This window comes from Sus scrofa, chromosome 14, assembly GCF_000003025.6.
Source record: "Sus scrofa isolate TJ Tabasco breed Duroc chromosome 14, Sscrofa11.1, whole genome shotgun sequence".
Taxonomy (NCBI): domain Eukaryota; kingdom Metazoa; phylum Chordata; class Mammalia; order Artiodactyla; family Suidae; genus Sus; species Sus scrofa.
The window spans coordinates 53713707-53737338 of record NC_010456.5 but is presented as its reverse complement, the minus strand read 5'-3'; the positions used below and the strand labels follow the sequence as shown (position 1 = coordinate 53737338).

At 36.6% G+C, this 23632-nt stretch overlaps 1 protein-coding gene across 1 annotated transcript in view; it reads left to right on the top strand.

The window, feature by feature from the left end:
* The window catches only part of RYR2 (ryanodine receptor 2), a 754552-nt gene that overhangs the window by 669353 nt on the left and 61567 nt on the right, over positions 1-23632 (top strand). Inside the window, 5 exon segments of the mRNA XM_021072683.1 lie at positions 7207-7306; positions 9013-9092; positions 12119-12195; positions 13396-13469; positions 22802-22834. Coding sequence (XP_020928342.1) covers positions 7207-7306; positions 9013-9092; positions 12119-12195; positions 13396-13469; positions 22802-22834 — 364 coding nt within the window.

Here is a 23632-nt window from a genome sequence, read left to right as displayed (position 1 = left end):
CCACAGCTAACTAGCAGTGCAGCTAGTTGCTCAGTTGTGTCAGAGGCCCTTGAAGAGATCATGTGCCCCATAGAACAGTACCTTCTGGGGAAGGAGAGTGAGCACTTTTATCTGCTGGTTTCACCCCACCTCCTGTCTCTTACTGGTCACAGGGAGTTACTTTTTTTTGCATACCCTCCTGATATTAACTGGCTCTGTACCCTTGGGGAAGCCAGAGCACACTTGGGTACAGCCTTCTGAGTGTCCATGCACTGCACTCTTTGCATTTCCACCGGCATGCAATTTGTCAGGGAGAGGTAGGGCTGGTAGGAGCCAGCCTTCATAACCACAGCAATGGTGCAGGCCGTTTCAGACCACTGTACCTCGGAAGCAAGGCCAGTTGCTAAGACCTGCAGAGGAGGAGATTAAGGTGAGATGGACCCTATATCACATTCCTTCTGAACACTGGTTCAAGCTTAATGCCATGCAACATTGTTGTTCAGTTTGGAGCCATACCCTCCTACCCTACCACTACCAGCCTAAAACACAATAGGATGTGCTCAGTGTTTAATGAGTTGATCTCAAATACAATTTCATCTATTTCTGGAAAATTAAGTGCTATTTCTGATACAAGGAAAACTCCCCAAAAGCACAGTTCTGTATACTGTATGTGGTAATTTATGCATATGAATGTGTGGACCTAAATAGACTACACAGAAGACATATATTTAAAGATGTAATTGTGCATTTTTGATATGTATAGAAATTTGACTTCATGTGCTATTGTTATTTTTAAATATAATCCCAACTGAGGTTTATGCTTGACTGCATTATGCACAGTAAGTTAGATACAGCAGAGTCATTAAGGGCACAGACACTGGAATGGAAACACCTGCATTTGAATCCCAGCTCCACCCTATGGCTATGTGATCTTAAGCCTCAATTTTCCTATCTATAAGATGGGACAAATTAAGTGTCTCTACTTCATACAATTGTGATGAGAATTAAATTAGCTAATATCTTACTATTTATAATGCACTCAGAATATGGTCAATCACATAACAAGCTCTATAAATATTTGCTATTAGCATTATATTTAATCAATTTCACATCCTTATTAAAATCAGAGATGCCCATAGAGGGAATTTTTCAGCATGATGAGCACAGAACCACTTGAGACAGGAGACCTGGCTTTCTCATTCCAGTGACCTTTAGCAGGGCACATTTCATTACTCTGTACCTCAGCTTTTTCTTCTTTGGACTGAAAGCTTTGAACTGGCTATTCTCAAGGATAATGCCTACTTTTAAAACTGTCTGATTTGCCATTTTTGAGTAGCTTCTTTTCATTTTTCAGGGAAGCTTCATAATTCTTCTATATGTATAAATACTGAATAAAAGAGAGCAAAATTCATTACTTTTCTTCTGGTATTTTGTTAAGTGGCGAAAAATAAAATTAAACTCCATATTTTTTAGTATAGGGATGTCACAATAAATATGATTTATAGAAAATAATGTCTAGCTTTTGGACATGTATATGTATCTCTACCTTTTCCTAGTTTGGTATTTAAAAATCACATCATTATACAGAAAATAGTTAGATGAAGAAAAAAAGTGTTGAGGAATAAAAATCTTTAGCAACAAAACATGGAGCCTTCCAAGAATGCAGTTAATCCAGAATTCCACGCCACAGAGTCTTGCTTGTTTGCTGCAGGTTGTCAGTACTACTGATTTCAGACTTTCTAGGAATCAGCATAAAATCACTTACATGTAAAGGCTAAACATCTCAGTAAAACACAGAGTTTTCTTATTTGGGAGACACAAAAATTCCTAAAGCATTTTTCCCCTGAGGGTCTTTGTGGGGAAAACCATGTGATATAATGAAAAAGGTTTTTAGCAATTCAGTAAAAGTGATTATTTGAGAGTTTATACAGTAAAGTCCAGGTGTACAGATGCTCTCTAAGGATGCTTTGACCTAGAATGAATGAGCACCAAGTGTCTGGGAGAATGGAAGGACCGTGCATCCTTAAGACAGTCTCCAGAAAAATCCTTCTCTCAGCTAAGCAGGGAACACATTGGCAGGGAATTCAAGATGATGTCAAGGGCAGCTGTTGCTCAGTCGTTGACCTGGGTAGGAGTAATAACCATTTGTGAAAACTTAAAATTGTAGATATGGAAACTATTAGCATTGGGAGAGCTCAAAATCCAAATAAATAAGTTGCCGTGATCCATTCTATGACAAAATTTATTCTAACTGCTTCTTCCCACAAATTATTCCAACATTTTTTGCACCTTCTGATCTAACCATTCTTTCATAGTCTTAAAGGCTGGTCATCAATCACCTTTTTTCCTTATTCTTTGCTTTGTCAAGCTCTCCCTATAGAATTGCAGAGCACTTAATTTTCTGAATTAAAGCCAGTATCCTATACTTTTAAGGTTTAAAGAAATAAATAGGTAGATGAAGGTGTTTTTAAATTAGTATTGTGCTCAGAACAAATCATATTCCCTCTAATGATAAATCAAGCTAGCTTTACTAATTTGATAACCTCTGGTTTTAGAGTTACTCATTCTTTCATTTTATACTTTGCTAACGGAGCTTTTTGTGATTTAGCATACGTTTTATCAACAGGACCTTGAACTAGAACACCATTTCAACGCAGCTGGGTTTCATTGCTTTAGCATAGTATTAATTCGTTCTAAAAATGCTTAATTAGGGAAAATGATATTCCAGCCAAAATGCAAGTATATCTGATACGGAAAGAGGTTAGCCATAAAGTCACCCTACACAGCACGTCTGACTTTCAGAGCCCCCAACACATTGTATGAGCTACATTTCTCTGGTTTATTGTTTTGTTGTCTCTGACACGTTAGTAAATCTTTGATCAGGATTTAAACAAACTTTGCTTTGGGTAAACTCATTTTTTTCCTTTTTCTAATTAAAGAGGACATTAGAAATTATGAGAAACAGAACTCTGGAAGATTATTGTAGTATATGACAATTAGCAACAAAGAGAATTGGTAATAATGAAAGGTACAGACAAAAAAATTAAGCTAAAACCTACAATTTGAGAATTACTCTTTTTTGTATGTGTATAATTCTATACTTCTTAAGACCATGTACTAAAGTAAACATTGTACTAGCTTTTAAGCTCTTCAGATGAAAGATAATGTTTGAAAAATTTCAAATTAATCTTGCGTACTACATAATATCACATTATTTAGTTCTATCATTCATACTTTTCTTGAACATCTTTTATGTGTAGGAAACTGTACTGGATATAGAGTACATGTGTACTGGTGTCGTGTCTAATATAAACAAGCCAACAAACAAACCAGCCATGGTCCCTTTCTTCATGGAGCTTTGTTTCTAGAAAACTCCATGTACATTTAATTTTTTAAATTAAGTTTAAAATTTAATAATCTGGGGAACCATTCATTATTGAGTAAAGTTATAATCTTGTGATTTCCTAGCACTATGAGTCACCTCTATGTGAACGTGACTAATCTATAGTTTCAGAAGCTGGAATACAGAACAAAATTAGTTGACGTTCTGGAAATGCAACTCTTAGCTGAACTTTCATTTTCCCTTAGTCTGAGTCTGCTTGTTTGTGTTGTAAACTGAACTATTAGTACCACTTCACTGCCTTTCAGCTTTGTCCTCATTGTTATCCAGTTAAATCTTCTATATTTCAATCTTTTTTTCCTCCAGTATTAAGATTCAGCATCACCTTGGAGATTTTGACTACATTTAAGATGCTAAATAAGATTATTTAATATTGACCCATGACATTACTACATTATGGGAAATACTTTTAGAATGGGTTCAGTTCCTGGAAATTTCTGTTCAAACTTATAACTGGCTTCCACATGCAGTTTAAGAGGAAAACATTAAGAAAATCTTTTCAACAGTTGCCTGAAGGCTTAGAAATGTAAAAAAAAAAAAAAAAAAAAAAAATGCAGGGCTTTTTTGGCATGATGCACAATGCTGTCCCAAATGTCCATGAAACTAGGAAGGCCCTTCAGAAACAATGTGAATTTCTTTGCCATCATCAGACTGCCCTAGTTTAAAACATATTTTCATCTCCATTATGAAGAGTAACTATTTTCTCTATCAAGAAGCAGAGAATGGTGTGTTTTATTCTTGTCTCAATATTTTTTCCCATATAAGGCAGATTTTTGAAGAATCAAATTTTTTGTTTGTTTTGTTTTTTCAGGTCTTTCTGCTCCCTCCCCCACCCCCATCCAGTGCTAAAAAAAAATGAGGCACTCTTAGACAAAAGGGAAGATTATTAGCAATTTTATCACTATCTTCAGTTATACTGGGAACAACTCCCATGTTACATACTCCCATTTAATGACTGTGACTTTATCATAGATCTGATTTACAATCACCCTTGACTTTCAGAAGTCTCATAACAATCTTATTTGGAAAACAGCTGATAATTCTTGATTGCTTTTGGCAATCAGAACTTTTTGCCTAAGGGAAAATTCAAATTGTGGATCTGCTCCTTTTCCATTTTTATTTTTTCCCCTTAACCTTTCTTTGTTACCTTGTTAATTTAGACACTGAACTACAAGTTGAAGGTTTAATATTTTTTTAAGACCCTTTGGCGGTTCATGCAGAATTTGGAGTGGGGTAGACGAGAAACCCCACTTTTAAAAGAGTGCTTTTAAAAAGGTACTTGCAAAGGTGCTATTTCCTAAGTAAAATTCTTTTCAAAGATGTGTCTCCAGTTCTAATCTGCAGTAAGTTTGCAATGAAAGAACTTTTTCTTTCCACATAATCCATCATTTTATGGCCTGAAAACTTTCTCTTGGTTCACTTTCAAAGTTTTATTTTATTTTAATGTAGTGAGAAAATTTCCAGTGAGGAGAGTAAATTACATACCCAAAACCAGTTCCCAAAGGACAGCAAAGTACAAAAAAGAAATAATACTAAAGATGTTCTGAAGAGCAAGCTTTCAACTCAGTGTGACACAGAAGTAATTTAAGAGCAATTGAACTGATCCTCCTTATGAAATAAGGTTTTTCTCCTTCTAGGTCAGTCTGTCTGTTTTGGCTCAACGTTTTTTTTGTTTTTTGGTTTTTTTTGTTTTTTTTTAAATGAGTCTCATCATCTCCCCCCAAATGTGGATTATTATTGAAACTTAGATGTTATATAAGCAAAGTGAGAGTGATCTCTGCCCAGGGAGTTTACTTTGTAAGGAAGGCAATTTGATGTCTTGCCTTTCCTGGTCCTCTTGAGGTCCATCCATCATGAGTGATTTCAGTTACCGAAGAGGATGCTGGGACCTTAGAACCTATGGCGCAAGTTGTTCTGGCAGATCCTTGAGCTGGTCTACTTACTCTTGGGGCACAAATTGCGAGGGGTTTTGGTTTTTGTTTCTCCTCAAGAACATACGGCATGCTGCCGTCTTCCATCTTCTTTGGAACTTCCTGGTGACTATCTTTGTATGTTCTTTTGAGTCAATAGAAAAAAAATCACTCTTTCTAATTCGCTTGTCTCTCTAGTTGACAAAAATAATAGTTGCAGTTCCTTAAGCCAGTAATTTCTTATTGTTTCACTGGAAAACTCCTTCACCAAGGGAGCTGATTAAGCTGGGAAATAAAATCCCATAAATAGCTCTGGCAATGGGAGGAAAGTCAAAGATTGTTGGGTCTAAAAGGAAGAATCAAATGTTGCTGACCAATTTTAAACAACACCTGAAGAGCAGATGAAAGGGTCTTCTTTCAGTTTTCCTGAAACTGTTGTAATGACTATATGGTTTTGTGTGTCTGTGTGGTTTTGTTTTTGTTTTGTTTCTGACTTCACAGGAAGAGGTTTAAACATGAAGGCAAACTTTTTAGATGTTAGCATGGCTACATATAAAGCAAAGCTGCCTTTTTTTTTTCTTTTCTCTGCTTCCATTTAGGCCTATCACATAATTTAAGAAAAAATAAAAATTTAACCACAGGAGCTCGAACTATAGTGTGAAAAAAAACCCTGATCAATTTTGTTTTCGCAGCACGATATTATCAAAGATTTAAGAGACAAATTTGCCAGCCTCGGCGAGAACTCTCTGGTAACAGCATAAATGTCTGTGTTGGTTGCTTTTGATTTAAAGGTTTCTTTTTTTTCATTTGTTTGAGCCCATTTCTTTCCCCCCCCTTCCTTTTAGTTTACTTTATTTTTCATATTCTGTAACTAGCAAGCCTTCATTTTTTAAACCTCTTCCATCTTCCAGTGTCTATTTTCCGTACTTTGGATGGAAAGTTTATGGCAGCAAAGCTGTCACTCTGGCTACTTCTGCTGCAGCTCTTCCTGCTCTTAGGTCATATATGTTTTGGCCGTTGTGTTTATGGACATGATACTAATTGACTGTTTCATGTCCCATTGACCAAGCTTCTCTACCACGCCATTTGATGGACGCGCTGTCATAGGGCTCTATGCAACTTTCATTCTGCAACTTATACTGCTTGGTTCCGTCTCAATTCTCCAGCGAACTAGATAGCTCAAGTGAATGATCCTACCAGTCTTGAACTTGCTGTGCCTTTATATTTTATGTTTATTTCCTCCTATATGTTTTCAGTGGTAGTTTAAGTGGAAAATAACTAACTCCAGCCATTGCTCTAGCAACACGATGCAGTATCATTTGTTAACAACAGAGAATACAAAATATAAAGGCACCTTGCTTCTTTTATTCTTTGGGGGGTTACCGGGGAGATCTGTATCATAAGTTTACTACTTAGTTGAAGCCTACCTTTTTATCCATATCAGCTTTCAATTTTGCTTAAACTCCAACACGTCTCAGTTAATGATTTTTCTGTCATTCAGTGATAAACTTGCAACTCGAGCCATTTGCTGAGCAGTATCAAGTTATGGCCATGACTTGGGAGATGATTAAAAATGTGACAAACTAATGCACAAATAATATCATTCAGAAAGTGCAAGTTTCTATGATGAAGTACAGTACTTCAAAACTATGCTACAGGCTTTGGACTAATCTGATCATTACAATTGAGAAAATTCATCCTGATAAACCAATACCAAAAGTCTATCATGAGAAATATAAAGGGCAAAACCAAGAGTTGAATATGTTAACATCTGTTGAATAACATTGTTGGTGTTGAAATGGTCCATAATGTTGTCATAGAGCCCATACATGAAGAGATGACTAAAAAAATATGGTTTATAGAAAGCTGTTCTGCTTAACGACAGCCACAACTTAAATGGTTGGGATTTGTGTTCAGGAAAAAGAAATGGAAAAGCAAAAGCTTCTCTACCAACAAGCCAGGCTCCATGACCGTGGTGCTGCTGAGATGGTGCTACAGACCATCAGTGCCAGCAAAGGTAAGGTTCCTGACTCTACCTCTGAAGGGTTGATTCTTCAGAATTTCTCTTTAGTCCCTGGGAATCCCCCCTTTTTTTGGCCGCACCCATGGCACGTATAAGTTCTCAGATCACGGATCAAACCCACACTGCAGCAGTGACAACACCAGATCCTTTACCCACTGAGCTACCAGGGAACTCCTAGAGCTCCTGTATGTAAATTCTACTGATTTAATTAGTCTCTGAATTTCTTATTCATGACTAGGTCGAGTGACTTGACAAATGGGCATTCTCATTTACTGTGTACAAAGTTGATTTTTTTTTAAATCAGAGTCTTACTAAAAGATTCATTTTATTTCTGTTCACTAAGTTTGGGGAATTATTTGGAGATACACCTCGAACAAACTGATTGTGTAAATCAAGAGTAGGTGAAAGTTCTAGGAGAGACCAGATGGTAAATATTTAGCTTTGTGAGCCACTGAGGTCTCTGTGGCAACTCTCCAGATCTACTATGGTAGCGTGAAAGCAGCTACAGACAGTACATAAACCAATGGTGTGGCCATGTTCCAATAAAGCTTTATCAGCAGAAACAATTTCCAAGCTGGATTTGGCCCTCAGGAACCTTCATAGATATCTTTAGATTTTTAAGTGAGTCACTTTTAGTAATTTATGTATTGTTGCCTTTTTTCACTAGTCAACCAATTCAAGATGATTTTTCTTACAACAGTAATACCTTCTTTGTGGAAATTTTTTACTGTAATTTGTAATGGAATGGAAAAGTTACAGTGGTTATTAAATATCCATCTCCAAATATAGGAATTATTTCACTTCTAAGATCAGTAGAGGTGATTAACGTAAAAATAAAATATAATATACCAAATTATGGACAACTGGATGTAAAATTTTGTCATTACTTTCAATAACTTAAAATTGTAACTAGTTATCATAATAAAGCAAGACTATAAACATATTCAGATGTAAGTGATGAAACAGAACATATAAAAACTGTTCAAACTTTTTCTTGAGGGAATGAAGAAATTTAAGAAATTTACTTGTATGTCATAAAAATTAAAAAAAAAAATAATTGTAAGAGGAGTGCCCATCGTGGCTCAGTGGTTAACGAATCCAACTAGGGACCATGAGGTTGCGAGTTCGATCCCTGGCCTTGCTTAGTGGGTTAAGGATCCGGCATTGCCGTGAGCTGTGGTGTAGGTTGCAGACCCAGCTCAGATCCCGCATTGCTGTGGCTCTGGTGTATGCTGGTGGCTACAGCTCCGATTTGACCCCTAGCCTGGGAACCTCTGTATGCCATGGGAGTGGCCCAAGAAATGGCAAAAAGCCAAAAAAAAAAGAAAAAAAATTTCAGTAGCTCCTATTCATTTTGATATTATTTCAGTATACATGATTAGCTTTGACTCTTAATCATTTTAGGTGTCAGCATTTCAAAATCAATTGTTTCTTCCTGTCCTTTTTTTTTCTATGTCCTCATAAAGTATCAATTCATGGATGTATTACACAAGTTTGAGTAAAAATAATGATGGCAAAACATGCATTATTACTCTTTTAATATATATATTTTTTTGGTATATAAGTCAGTCTGTCCCCTTCCACCATTAGAAAGATTTGTAAGAGGGTAATAATGACTTTGAACATGCGCATTTTGAGATAGGATTGGTTAATGTAGCAGGTGAAGTGATATAAAGAACACTTTTTTAAATATTGTTAAGGTGAAACTGGACCCATGGTGGCTGCTACTTTGAAACTTGGAATTGCTATCCTAAATGGCGGGAACTCTACTGTACAACAGGTAATGTCATCATTCCATTCACTTAACATGCTTTCAAACAGATGTGCCAGCAGTCATCCTGAACTACTTTAGTTACCCTAAAAAAAAGATTAGTTGTACATTTTTTTCATTTACTATGTAAAATATGCCTTTATTTTTATGGTTATCTTTTCTCAGTATCTAAATATCTTCTGGGTAACACACTAAACACCCCACGTGGAACCCTGACTCTCTTTAGAAATCTGAAGTCATGTCATATAGTGTTGCCATTTGCATTGCTGCTCATGTGAATAAGTCAGTATACCAGCTGGTTTGTTTTAATAGTGAATAATAAATATTCTTACCTAGGGATCCTAGTTTGGGAGCATATTTTATAGTGTCATACCTCCTATAAATTTACTCTTCAGATTTTTTTGTGTGTATTTGGTATGAAGCTGGCTCCTAGGTTAACATGTAAACAGAAGGCACTGTTAAGAATTTTTCTAGTAGTAATTGTTTCTGCTCTCCTAAGATATGAGCAAATCACTTCCCAACCAAGTTTTATAACTATGTTCTGTTTAAAAGTTAGACATTGTCTGGACCAGGATTTTGATAACTTCAACCAGTTATAACAAAGAATGCGGTCCTTATATCCAATTGCAGGCCAAGGTCTGTGAGTCAGTTAGAACAAGAGTATTTGAGTGACTTAAAAATCTTTCAGAAATAGACTGTCACAGGAGTGTACTGCATACCTTTCAGGACACCATTCACATATCCAACATTGTGGCTCTGAGTTCAGACAAAATTCTTATGCTTATTGAAAAGTATCAAAGTAAAATATAATTTAAGCATCAGTCTGTGTTATTCTGAAACTAAAATCTCCATTTTTTAATATTTTGGCTTCTCTATGCAAAGATATGTATTTATGTATGATTTATGAACAGGGAAGTAGTAACTATTCTTTCTTAGATAAGTTTTAGTGAGGCAGGTAAAGGGCTACCCTAACTGAAGGAAAGGAGGGCTAATGAGAATCATAGAATGTTTGACTTCAGGTTGCTGTGAACCTCAGAATCCCTACAATGGGATAAAGCTATGAATTGTTCTCCTAGAAGAACTAAGAGTCTAAGAAAAGGAAAGCAGAGAAAATGTGGGGCTTTCTTTTGGGTTGGCAAATGGTAGACTAGGTTAAATAAGGACTCAGAAAAGCATCATTATGTTTTCTCAAATTGTGTACTTTCTTCTGCAAATATAATCACTATATCTCAGAACTACAAGAGAACAGAGACATAACCTAAGCTGTGTTCTAAGCTTTTTCTGTTTATTGCTTCTGACGGTTCGTTGAAATCTCTGGCCTCCTCTCAGTGTAATGTTAATAAATGTACAAGGTAAAATTACACAGGTTGACCAAGGAAATCAAGAATACTGAATGTGGTTATCAAAATATTATAAAACATGTTTTTGTAAAGCAATATATGTTTCCTTATGAACTCATTAAGTAAAATACCTGGTATTTGGTCTAACAGTTATTGAGAAGAAAAGACGTGTCTAAATGTTTTTAACTAGCTACCACTGTAATGAGATATGAAAATATTTGAAATTTTTATTGGTGACAAAATCATGGTCACTACCAATCCTCCTTGTGTTTGTTGCTTAGATTACTACTTGAAAGAAATTCTAAATTTCAGTTAGAAGTTAGTAAAAGAAAAATAAAGGTGAATTTTTTACCATCCAGTTTGCAGGTGTTCTTTTTTGATGTCCATGGTAAATGACTACATGACATTTTTTAAAAAAGGAAACATAAAGAAAACCTACCTGATCTCTCCACAATAGTTATCAAGAATTTCCCTTGACTTAAGAATTACTTCAAAGGACCTTAGATATATAGTGTTCGTTCAGAAATCCTTGGAGCCAAGAGAACCTTGAGAGACCGTTTAATGAGTGTACTTGTTATCTGTACCGATCTTTTTTCTCTAAACATTCAGATATATATTCTACCACCTCCCTTTGACCTTGTAAGCCATATTCATTTTGTTTTAAAAGACTGGTGTTTGATAAGTGCTTCATGTTTTATTAGACCAATATGTTGTCACGCACACCCCAAAATGGCTGTATTTTTGTGTGTTTGTGTGTATCTATGTATATAGGTGTATGCATATGTGTATGTATATATACATAATTTAGCCTCACATAATTTAGTTTTATATTACCTTCAATTCTGATTTCTGAAAAAAAGATTACTACCAAAATTTTGACTGCTTAGCTGAGCCCTGTCTAGACAGCACTGATTATAAGAGGTATTCCATTCTATTCAAGATTCAGAGAAGAGCAGTGTCTTTATTTTGCTAAAACCTTTGGTGTGCCTCCTGTTATCTTATCTCTTATGTACCTCTTATTTGAAACTTCCAGCCAACTTTATGTAGAAGCACATTAGAAGCAGCTATTTCACTATGATATGTAACAGTACATTAACAAGGTGGCTGGCATTTTTTTATATTTATGCTTAATCAAAAGTTTAACCAGAGAATCTGGACATCATTCTGAAGACAGAGGAGAAATATTAGTAGTCCAATGAATGCTACCAGTCCTTGGGGTTAGAAACCATGGAAATGGAAACTGAATTTCTGTCTGTAATAGCGGCATATGGTAGTCAGAGCTCTCAGAGTGTAGTGCTCTTTAAGGAACCCACTTTTGTATGGGAACCTATGACTAGCATCCAGGTAGGCCTTCTCCCCAGTAAGTACTAAGCAGCTGAGTCTCCAGATACTTAGAGGACTTGAAAAAACTAAGAGTATTACTTCCCCCCAACATGTATGCTGCCTATGGTGTTTTGTAAGCAGCTCCCTCATTCCAAGTCATGTGCATGTCCTGAATATAGAAATGTCCTCCTCTCTTGCTGTGACATGCTTGTCACTGTCTCACAGTAAAGATGATGTACATTATGTTTGTGTGCACTGGATGTTTTTTATCTTTATTTCAGACCAGAAAGGATGTTTTTGTTGTTTCTTTACCTACCTAACAAAAAACAAGATTTGTGTTCAGTGACCACATGGTGTGTCTGTTTACTATAGAAAATGCTTGAGTACCTCAAGGAGAAAAAGGATGTGGGCTTCTTTCAGAGCCTCGCGGGCCTGATGCAGTCATGCAGGTAAGCACAGGCTTTTCTTGCTTTGGTTCTACTCAGTGGCTGTATCTTTTCAAGTACTTGTTTTCCGCTACTGACGGTACTGATGCATAGAAGAATGTTTCATGATTAAACACACTTTCAAGTGGGACTAATATGGGAAAGTGTCTTCTATTCTATCTTGTTGTTAGGTGTTAGTAAAGTTGTAATTACTCACATAATGTTGATAATGTCATAAGGAGTTCCCTGGTGGCCTAGCAGTTAAGGACTCAGTATTGTCACTGCTTTGGCTCAGGTTACAGCTGTGGCTTGGGTTCAGTCCCTGGCCCACGAACTTCTGCATGCTGTGGTTGTGGCCAGAATTTTTTTTTTAATTTAAATGACTTAAGATAGTATTCCCTGTGCTTCAAGAGGGGACTTGGAGACTTAGTGTGCCTTGTGCATACTTGAAAATGAGTAGTGTAGGGTTTTTAAGAGACCATAAAAAATTCTATTTCATTTTTTCTGGGAGCTTTTAGACTGCTTCTCATCTTCCCTAAATAAATGATCCTTAACCAACAAATTATGATGATGATTTTGTATTTTTTACAGTATTCAGAATCATTCAGAGCATTTGGCTAAGGAAGCTGACACATACTTAATAAGTTATTCCAAGTAGAAAACCGTGATTATTATAATGGTGTTTCAGTGTATCTGCTGACTTTGTCATGTTCTCCCTAAGTTAAAACCCATTAATACCGTATGTTTGACTTTGACATGGGTCATTTCAGTGTGAGCCCTGGAGAGAAACTATATGCTCCTAGGAAAATACTGTTTGGGTCATGGTATATTTTCAGTATATGATAACATTTGGTTCAATTTCAAGATAAAGAATTTTTATTATTTATTTATTTATTTATTTTTGCTTTTTAGGGCCTCACCTGTAGCATATGGAAGTTCCCAGGCTAGGGGTGGAAACAGAGCTATAGCTGCTGGCCTACGCCAGAGCGACAGCAATGGCAGATCTGAGCCACCCATGTGACCTATGTCGCAGCTCATGGCAACACCGGATCCTTAACCCACTGAGTGAGGCCAGAGATTGAACCCGTGTCCTCACGGATACTGGTCGGGTTAGTTTCCACTGAGCTGCAATGGGAACTCCTAAACAGTTCTTAGACATTTGCTCTCCTGAAGAAAGAAAATCTACCCTTCATCCTCTAAATGTTTTTCTCCCTGTTATTTCAGTGTCCTCGACCTAAACGCATTTGAGCGACAAAACAAAGCTGAAGGACTTGGGATGGTGACAGAGGAAGGATCAGGTATTGATCAGTTAAATTCAAAGGGTCACCTGTCCCCACTTCTTCCCTCACATGAATCAGTTGTCCATGACCTTTTCACCCCAGAGAGATACAAGGTTATTTTTAAATGGACACAATGCTTATGCGACTCATTTAAAAGTTCAGAGTTGAACACCCACACAAGTCACACCCAACACCCAGCCTTCCTCCTTGGTCATGGACTGCTTTGGTGTCAGACCTGCTGTCCGTGGCCTTTTCTCTAGTTAAGTAGTAGATAAGATCCCTTATTAGAGAATTACTTATAAAATTATAAATCACATGAATTAGAAAATGCTTAACTTTCTTTGGTCACTTTAGCAAACTGTTCGGCTTTCAAATTCCTCAGTCTGATTAGGGTAGCAAAACTCTGAGATCCTGCAGTCCACCACCATTCTTACGATCTCCTCCCTTTTAATATAGTTCTGCTTCTTTCTCGTATCTCCATTTTGCACATCCAGATTGTTTAAGGGAATAAATTACAGAGTAATTTTTGTGTTTAAATAACTCTGATCACTTAATTTACATGTGCACAAAAGTAATGACTCAAATAGTCTTAGAGCTTTTCTCTCTATAAATAGTTGGAAAATTTGGCACACAGTGCATTTAAATCAGAAATAATTATTGCTGCACGTATATTTAGTAAGAAAAAAGTCCGTTCAATGTTTTTGGTTTTGATTTGCTTTTATTCTTCTGTGTTTGATTTTTTTTTTTTAATGATTTCAGTTTTAGTAAGGCCCAGCATGTTTATGTGTTTTTATTTGTTTGGTCCAGTTTGAAGTTGTGATCTTATCACCGTATTAGTTTTGGAACATGCAGTCTTCTATAAAATTTTATTGCAAAACATAAATTTTATCCCCCCCTGCCATTTGTAGTCTGCTTACCTTTCTGAAATATTTTAGAATTAGCTAATCTTTCAAAGTATCCCTGTATATTTTTGTTCTCACAATGAGAAAAAGAGCTGCATTTTTCTTCCTGTATTTTAAAGATTATCATTAGTACATATTCTACGGCTATTGCTACTAATGAATATAGCCTATGTAATTTTATTTCCTGCCTGGCATTTGAGTGTATAGGTTCAGTCATCAGTATTTGTCATACGGTTCCTTAACTGGGTTAGCTACCTTCAAGGAAAATCACCAGCAGAATTCCAAACTTACATTGGTTTTCTGAAAATGCACATCAAGCCCGGAAGTCCTTACTGATGTTTGTGTGGACAGTTACAACCCCTGGCCCGAGGGACCCATCAGGAGAACTCAGAGCCACTGAAAATCTCAGGTCCTGTTATCTGAATGCCTCTCAGATCTCACAGAAATCCTGGGCATTTTCAAGCTCTAAAGTGCCTAAAACTGAATGAGTTCTCAGTCCAACATGAGTTCTCTGACTTCCCTGTCTTGGTAGCAGACATCGATTTCATTTTTCCCTGCAGTTATTACCTAAAGTACCACAGGTTCTGAACAGCATCCCATTCATCATCCTGAGTCCCTTTTTTATTTGCTTTATTTATTTATTAGCTTTCTCAAAGGGCCACACAGGTTTATTCTACTGGGCCTCCTACCCTTTGTCAACCAGACGTGAATTGGAATAACACTTGTGAGTCCCAAATCAGAAATAACTTGGTGAGAGTGACCATCCCGATGTGAAAATTAGTTACATCTCTCAACAGGAGATTGGTTTGGGATGTTTATTCTTTTAAAAAACACGCACAGGAGTTCCCTGGAGGCGCAGTGGGTTAAGGATCTGGTGGTGTCACTCTTGTGGCTTGGGTTCCATCCCTGGCCCAGGAATTTCCGCATGCCACAGGTGTGGCTGGGTTAAAAAAAAAAAAAAAAAGACACACACAAAAATGATTGCCCAAATTGATTAATACGTTTTCTATTTTATTTCCTTATGAACAGCAAAACAAAAACAAAATCTCAACTTCTTTCTTTTTCCCCATTTCCTTTCCTTTCAACTCCTATAAATGTACCACCCTCCTTTCCTCAGTCATCACTCATGAGCGTGGTAATTATTGCAAATGAACTGCCTTCTTTTTCTTGCTCCTTTATTTGTTGTTAGCTTTGTGTACAGTCTTGATAGTGACAGTTTTTGTGTGTTTTTTCCTTTTATAGACCATTTTAGCCAGTAGATTGTTTACTTTCCATCATTATGCATCGTGTTATTTTTAAAACTTATTATCAAGCTTTCCTTTTTTTTTCTGTGAGGATATGCAGTTATTAACGTATTAGACATGCAAGGGCAACCAGCATTTCAATTATGTTTTTGAATTTGTCTTGTTCTGTTTTTGTTTTGTTTTGTTATGTTTTTCAATTTAAAAAAAGTTCTAGTGGACCCACTGTTTGCAATCTTTGTGTAAATGAATGAATCGTAGCTGTGTGCTGTAGTCTCCCTGTGGCGTTTCTGTCTTGGACATACTGTGGCTTTATGGCTGCACCAGCTGGTGCACAGGAAATCAGTGCTGATCCAGGGTGGGTGGTGGATGGGCTGAGTCTCCTCCTGGCCATTGGGCTGCTCAGTTCCCTTCCAAGTATTGAGAGACCTACAGAGTTTGTCTCTATTCCTTTGAAAGCATCACACATTAGAAAATCTCCTAAAATAAAAACAAACTTGCATTCTGGAGATCAAATTTAAAGAATAGTGGAAACAGCCAATTTTTCCTCTTCAAGCCAGTGTAACAACAGAGGTGGCATTGGTATTGCAGAGTAGTCTCTAAAAGACATTACATACAGTGGTAATAAAGAAGAGATGAATAGCCCCTAGGATGGTCAACAGAGCTTCAGAGATGATGTTGTGCTTTCAGAATGCACACTATTACCATAATCAAGAGACCTATTAGGAAAACATGCGATGACAACTCATTAGCTCTATGAATAGTGTACCATTTTCCAGATTGAAAACACCTTTCTGACTCTTTATTTGGCATGTTCAAAAAATTTCTGTTACATGGCCATTCTCTTAAGATTCTACAACTGTTATGAAAAGCCTTCACCCTCATAGGAGAAAGAAAACCAGTGATTCCTCTTGGAAGATGTAAGAAAAGGCTGAAAAAAAGTGAAATCCGCTAGTGATATTGTTGCCTCAAAGCATGAGCCTTGAGCAGTATTAAGCTCAGTACTGAGAAAATAATTTGATAGATCTCAATCTCCATCTTAACCATCTGTCTGTTATTAAACTAAATCTCTTCCTGATGATGATAAAATGACTGTAAATTATATCACCATGGAAAATGTATAACTTAAATGCATGAACTTTCTGATGCCCACAAATTTCCATGGGGTATTTCCCCCCATTTTATGAATAAGGAGAGTGAGGGACAGAGAGATGATGCGGCATGTCCAAGGTTGCACAGTGAAGGGGCAAGGTCAAGACTGAAATGCAAGCCCTCTCCCTCTATTTAATGTGCCAGTTCCACAAGGCAGCTCTATCTACAGCCCCCCCCATCCTTTAATAAGACTTTAGGGGGATTATTTTTTGTCCAGCATATTAACTTATGTAGAATTTTTGGCCCTTTAATGTAATGTCTGTCTTCAAAAATACCTATCTATTGGGAGGACCCTTGTGGCTCAGCGGTTAAATTTCCAGCATTGTCAATACTGTGGCTGAGGTTCAATCCCTGACAGAGGAACTTAACTCATGCCACACAAGTGGCCAAACAATAGCAACAACAAACTGAAAAACAGCAACAACAAACACCCATCTATTGCAAATTTTTGCATTAATTGTTGAAGTTTTCCTATCAATTTTAAACTTTTTATGGTTACACGTGATATTCCTCATTTGGTATCGAGATAGCATTAGGAAGTACATGCTTCTTTAAGGTTTGTATACAATTGTCCCTCAATATCCATGAGGGTTTGGTTCCAGGCCCCCCCACTCCCTCACAGATATCAAAATGCACAGATGCTCAAGTCCCTTATATAAAACAGCTTGACATAGTTATACCTCTGCATCTGCAGATAGAGAAGGTCCACTGTATAAGGATCTCAGACTAATTGTTTATATCTCTTTTTCTACTGCTGTTATTGTCATTTACGTTTGCCCTGTATGCTTACCCCACCTTACTAAATTTCCCCCATTTCTGCAAAAGCCTGGACCTCCTCCTTGTTTTTTCCTCTTTTTTTCCCAAAGGTTCTTCAGCAAATGTGTTTAGATTTGTGACGTGCTGAATGTTGTCCTTTCTGTATATTTTTGAGTCATATGTGTTTTCTTTTAATGTATAATCAAATTCAAAACCAAAAACCTATATGAATATTAGAAATTTCATTCCATCCTTAGATTTTTAATTTGTCTTTTCTCTGTACCATTTAATGTCATTACTAATTCATTATGAGTTTGAAAGTGCAATTTTTCTTCCTTCAAACTTCTTGAAATATAGTGGAAGATAACTGCATTTTATTTTTGATCACTTTGCATTTTATTTTTGATCACTTCATAAGCAAGGTGAGATTTTGAAGCTGATCTGATTTCTCAGAAATTGTTCGATTTTTTAAAATTTTATGTAATACAGGTTAAGCTTCTTAAATTTCCACTTGTATCTGATAATGTGTAACACTGAGGTTCTTGCTGATATATTTGTAGTGACCTCATGAAGCTTATGTGAGGTTTGTAGTGACCTCATGAAGCTTATGTGAGGTCGAAGCAAAAAGGAATTGTTTTTCATTAGTTTATCAAAAGGATATTTAAAGCAACCTTTAAATATTGGCTACCCCAATTTTTTGTCACTGTTGTTAGTGCTTAATTATTTCTTGGCTGCCTCCCACCCCAGATTTTCAAAGTACTTTCACAAGTGTGATTCAAGGCTAGCATTTGGGCTCTGACTGGGCTACTATGCCATTCCTGTGGGTACATGTTCTCTTCAAAGAAAGCCTGTGGGTTCATGGCACTATAATTCAGTTTTCTTAACATCCTTACACAGTTCTTAAACTCTGCAGCAGTCATTTAAATTTGAGTGGCTGTTATATGCTAGACATTGTCCTAGGCATTGGAGTTCTTTAGGAGCCCAGTATCATGTAGACAGATGTGTAAACAAACAACTTCAGAACAAATAACTTTAGCCCTTTATGTAGGAGTGACCTGAGTTGATACTTAGTGTCATGATCTGTGCACACGGGTTGGAAAAGAATTTTCAGACTCATACTGGGGTGAAGAGAAAGTAGTTTATTGATAAGAGATGGATGCTGCTAGTGCAGCAGGAAAACTTCCTGATAATTAGGGAGAACCAACACTGAGTGTCTCTTAATAACCCAGGGAGAAGAGAGAGCTTAAGTACCCACTGACCTGCTGATTTTTTGGAGAAATAGGGGTCTTAGGATACACTTGGGGCGGGGGGTGAGGGCCCTATAGGGGCAGGGTGAGGAATGGGCCATATACCTTTCCTTGAGGCAGCTGGAAGGACTAGGCCAAGGTGGGGAAAGGGCATTACAGTAAGATAGGTGGGGCAATGATAAGGGTCTGGTAATTCTTGTAATCCAGAGGCTTTGAGTTCAATCTCCCTTGAAGGGGCCTTGAAGCCCTCAGGGAAGGGGAAAGTTTCACTACAGACATATTATAGAGTGGAAGTCAAAGTTTATCTGACAGATTGCAAGGCAAAGAAAGGCATTCCAAGGGAAGGGATCAGCATAGGCCAAGTTTAAGGCACAAAACATATTAGAGGACAGCAACAAACCTAGTGTGGCTGAACAGCTGAACAGACATGAACCCACCACAGAATAGAAAGAGTTTGTGGGAGGCCCCAAAGGGCCTTCTTTGCCCTCCAAGGAGTTTGTGCTTTCTTTCTGAGACTGTGGACAGTCATTAAATAAGTTAACACTTAAGTGATATTGATACTGTGTTTTGTGCGATGATCTACCTGGAATTCAGTTCCTACCTTCACCGTTTAAAATGTGTCCAGTAGAGCCTGCTGACATTAAAAGGCACAAATTTCTCATTTCTCAGCCAGGCTAGCTATCTGAAGATAGTGACCAGCATGATTTCCTTCCTGGCCCTTGGAGAGCTCTGTTTAATGATGGCTTGCAGGGGATTCTTCAGAGTAGGCTTTTTCGTGATTACTATACCAGGAATCAATCTGTTTATCAGGAGGAGTATTATAATCAGATTGCCTAGAACTGCTGTTGTCAGCAACAAGGTGTAAAATGGGTGTCCAGCCTGAAGGCACAGAGATCAGTTAGGGTGTTGGTGGCTGGAATGCATGAAGGAGTAAGGATTTCAGTTGGAGTAGTGACAACTGAAAGGCATTAGAAGAAGGCTACAAGAGAAACTATCTGCAAATCATGTTTGAAAGCAAAAGATTTTTCCCTCCACAGCTAACCTATAACTTTAATTCTGTTATCCATGGGTCATACCTAATTTATTTCACGCAGTTGGTTATTTTTATCAACTAGGAATACATTTTATACACTGATATCAGGTTATTACCTTAATTTAAGAACATGCACTTAATGGAATTATAAGGATTTGTCATAGCCACAACCCACTGGAATTCTATATTTTAGAAATGCAGGGTTTGTTTTTTCTTTTTTTTTTCAACTTGTGACTTCTCGCCATTAAAACATCACATTTATTCCTATTGTGCTTTGCGTATTTCAGAGCAGTTGTGCTTGTTTGAACCAGTTTAGTTCTTCCAACAGTGCTATGAAGTAAGGTAGTCAGGAGATCATTAATTCCTATATCAAAATGATGAAACAAAGGTTCAGAAAGGTGAATTGACTTTTCTAAAGCTTCATGTCTAGAATATGGTTGTCCTTGGGTTCTAAAATTGCTGAAAACAAATTAGGAGTTCACAATCTAAATAATAACACAGTAATTGATTGATTATCAATGTGAACTTTACGAAGTTTAAAAACCATGGCACAATGATTTCAGAAAGACCATACAATATTGAAATTATCAGTTTATTGCCTGACTGTGAACTTCTTGAGATCAGAGATTATTTGCATTAACTTTTGTATTCTTAGCACCTCACATAGTGCCTGGCAAATAGGAGACACTTAATGAATGCTCATGGAAGTTTATCGAATTTAAGTCCTTTACCTGTTAACAGCTATAGGACGGTAGTCAAGTGACTTAATTTCTCAGTTGTCTACACAAAATGGGATTCATGTCACCTCATTTATAGGATTATTGTAAGCCTGAAATGAAATGATGAGAAGATAGATCTAGCACAATGCCTAGTGCATGGTAGTCACTAACTAAATTCTGTTTGTAAATCTATTTAAAATTTTGCATTCTTTGTTGGTTGTTGTAATATTATTTAAGCAGCCGTATTTAAACCACTTAATCAGTAACATTAAAACTACCCACATGGAATCAAACACCTGATTTTTCACCATTTAAAAATACTTTTTTTAGCCTTAACCCTTCAGTTTTGCCATATACAAAATAGTTATTTAAGTCCTCTAAAAGTTAGTAATCAGAATTATTTCCTCCATGGCAGTGGGGGACTCTTGAGATCTGTTTAACAATAGGTTAAAGGGAATTATTCATTGTGGCCCATCTCATGTTTCGTGCTGCTCACCCTTTATCTTTGCATTATTAGAGATATACACATGACAAGACCCTACAACAAGGGGATCTTAATCTTCTGGAGTCTATTTATGCTAATTCAACTATTTCTGTGGAGAGTAGTCTTTTTACTTTTTTCATTAATTTTAATAACATTTGTATATTAATAATAAAATCAAGATTTGTCTGGAGATAAGACTGTGAACTTTGAGCTATATTCATGGATATTCTAAGTAAAAACAACTTTCTTTTTTGAACTTTATCCTCTATTAAATGGATAAATCAGTTGTGGGTAGAAAAGCCCTCAAAAGTATTAACTTCTTAAATCTCTGAAAGAGGAATTACTTTTTATTGGTAGCTTGAATAAAGAAGGTCTACCTCATATCATTTCCAAGTGAAAATTGATATATTTGAAAATATTTTGGTCCATTAAATTTAAGATGGCTTTTTGAAAATATAAACATGCTTAATACCTATGTTCAAATAGCCATAGTTATCAGATAGGCATGTTGTTCTCATCTTTATTTAGTATAATTGTCACTGCTGCTAATAATATTAACCTTTCCACAGTTGATCAAAATGGTCACATAGATTATGCAGACCCAGCGAGGTAGACAGTGTACATATCACATTCATTTTATGAATGAGAAAACTAAGGCACCAAGAACAAAGTCATCATCAGCCATAATATCTGACTAACTCTCCCTTTATACAGTATTAGTCATTATACCCCTTTTAATTAAAAATGAAACCAAAGGAAAACCCTGCACAATATCTACATTTGGCAGTCATGCAGCTATTGCAAATAATATTGTAAGAATGTGAGAGCACTTTCAACTATGTTTTACTCCATTTCGTTATTTATTATTAACCTTAGTTTCCATCCGACAATGGAATTTCTTTTGCATACATCACAAAATGGACTGTTGCTCCTGTACCTTCTGCAGACATAAAGCCATCCTTCATCTCTGTTGTTGCACCACCTACACGCAGCATGGGCAGTGGCAGCATTTTAATCGGATAGTAATGTGTTCATAAAGCGAGAACATCTAGTTAATACCTGTGTCACCTGATGGTGAATGAAGGCTTGATCCTTTCTCCCTCTCCCCCTTGTTCTGCTGTGTGCAGCGTGTCCTATGTCAGCAAAGTTACTTGTATGTGTTTGGGTATATAGTCCAGAAAGTGCCATGCATGCCAACAAAATATAAAACCTTCTGTTGTAAATCAATGTGCATTGTATAGAGCATTTTCAGGTACACTGGTCAACTCTGTGATATTTATTTCAGTGTTCACTTTTCTGAATCCTTCCTACCAAGGTTACTTATTCCATACTCAATATATGAGCATTGAAAGTATGTACATGGTTTTATTGATTCGATTTTCTGAAAAAAAAAAAAAATTTAGATGGTTCCCCAAAAAAGAAACAATTACATCTGTCTAACTCGTAGTATTTTGATTTAAATATCATTTTAAAGACACTTCTGATTAAAATAGCTCAAGAAATGATACTAAAGGTCATCACTGGAGAGTTTAGCTTGTTTGCTGGGCCTAGACCAGGCCATTGTTCCCCTGTCCTGGCATGAATGTAAACACTGAGGAATAGGCTTATCAGCCATGTATTGAGATTCCCAACAATGTGCATTTCACACTTAAACTTGCCACATCACATCTGTAGACATGGTGCTTTTAGTTTGGTCACCACATACCATATCTTACAGGCTAACAGGGAAACGAGTACAGTGATTTTATGTACTTTTTTTAATGTTTATATTAGTTTTCAAAATGGTTTTGCTTCCTAACCCTCCCATTATATGAAGCCTCTCACTTTGAAAGTCACAGACTGCAGACTGGTAAGTCCATCAACTCTTTGTCATTATGATCATTCATAATTTTAGTTGTAGTAAACACATGATCATTACATAGTTTTCTTTTGTAGCCCAAAGTATTTCCAGTCTGAAAAGTTATTATTTTTTTAAATACATGATTACATTCATTCACTTGCCAAACAACTTTTTTTTTTTTTGTCATTTTGCTTTCTAAACAAATTTAGATTCCAGAGAATACACTCATGATGTTGACTGTGTCTTTTCATAGACACTCTCTGCTTTGAAAATCAACTTTCATTTGTGTGGTGCTTGTTTTTTGTTTGTTCGTTTGTTTGTTTCCTTCTTTGTGTTTTTGCGTTTGAAGTAACTTGTGGTCAAGAGACATTTAAACTGAAATGTAGATGAAATATCTGAACCCTTTTCTGAGGCTTCATTCTTGCCCCACACGTACAATTAGTGTTTAATGATACAGGACAGCTCCTGTGGCTCTGCCATGTCTTCTGTTTCACGTTTCTTTGTTAGATTTAGTTCTACCAGCAGGAGCTACTAAAGTCTACCTTTTGGTTTGATACTTAGAATTAGGTCTGCTTGCCAGTTCTTCCTCCTCTGGAAGGAATGCGCCAATCACTGACATCGCTACATAAACAAGCTCCCTCGAGAATTGATTGACATGAGTTAATAAACATTTTTTAGTCATTTAGAGTTTTCACCCCAAAATCCTTTCATTAATATTGGAGTAAAAAAAACTTCAGCCCTGTTTTATTTATGCATTGACTGCTTTTGCATTGAATCACCTGGTCCTCCCCAGGGAAGAAAGCAGAT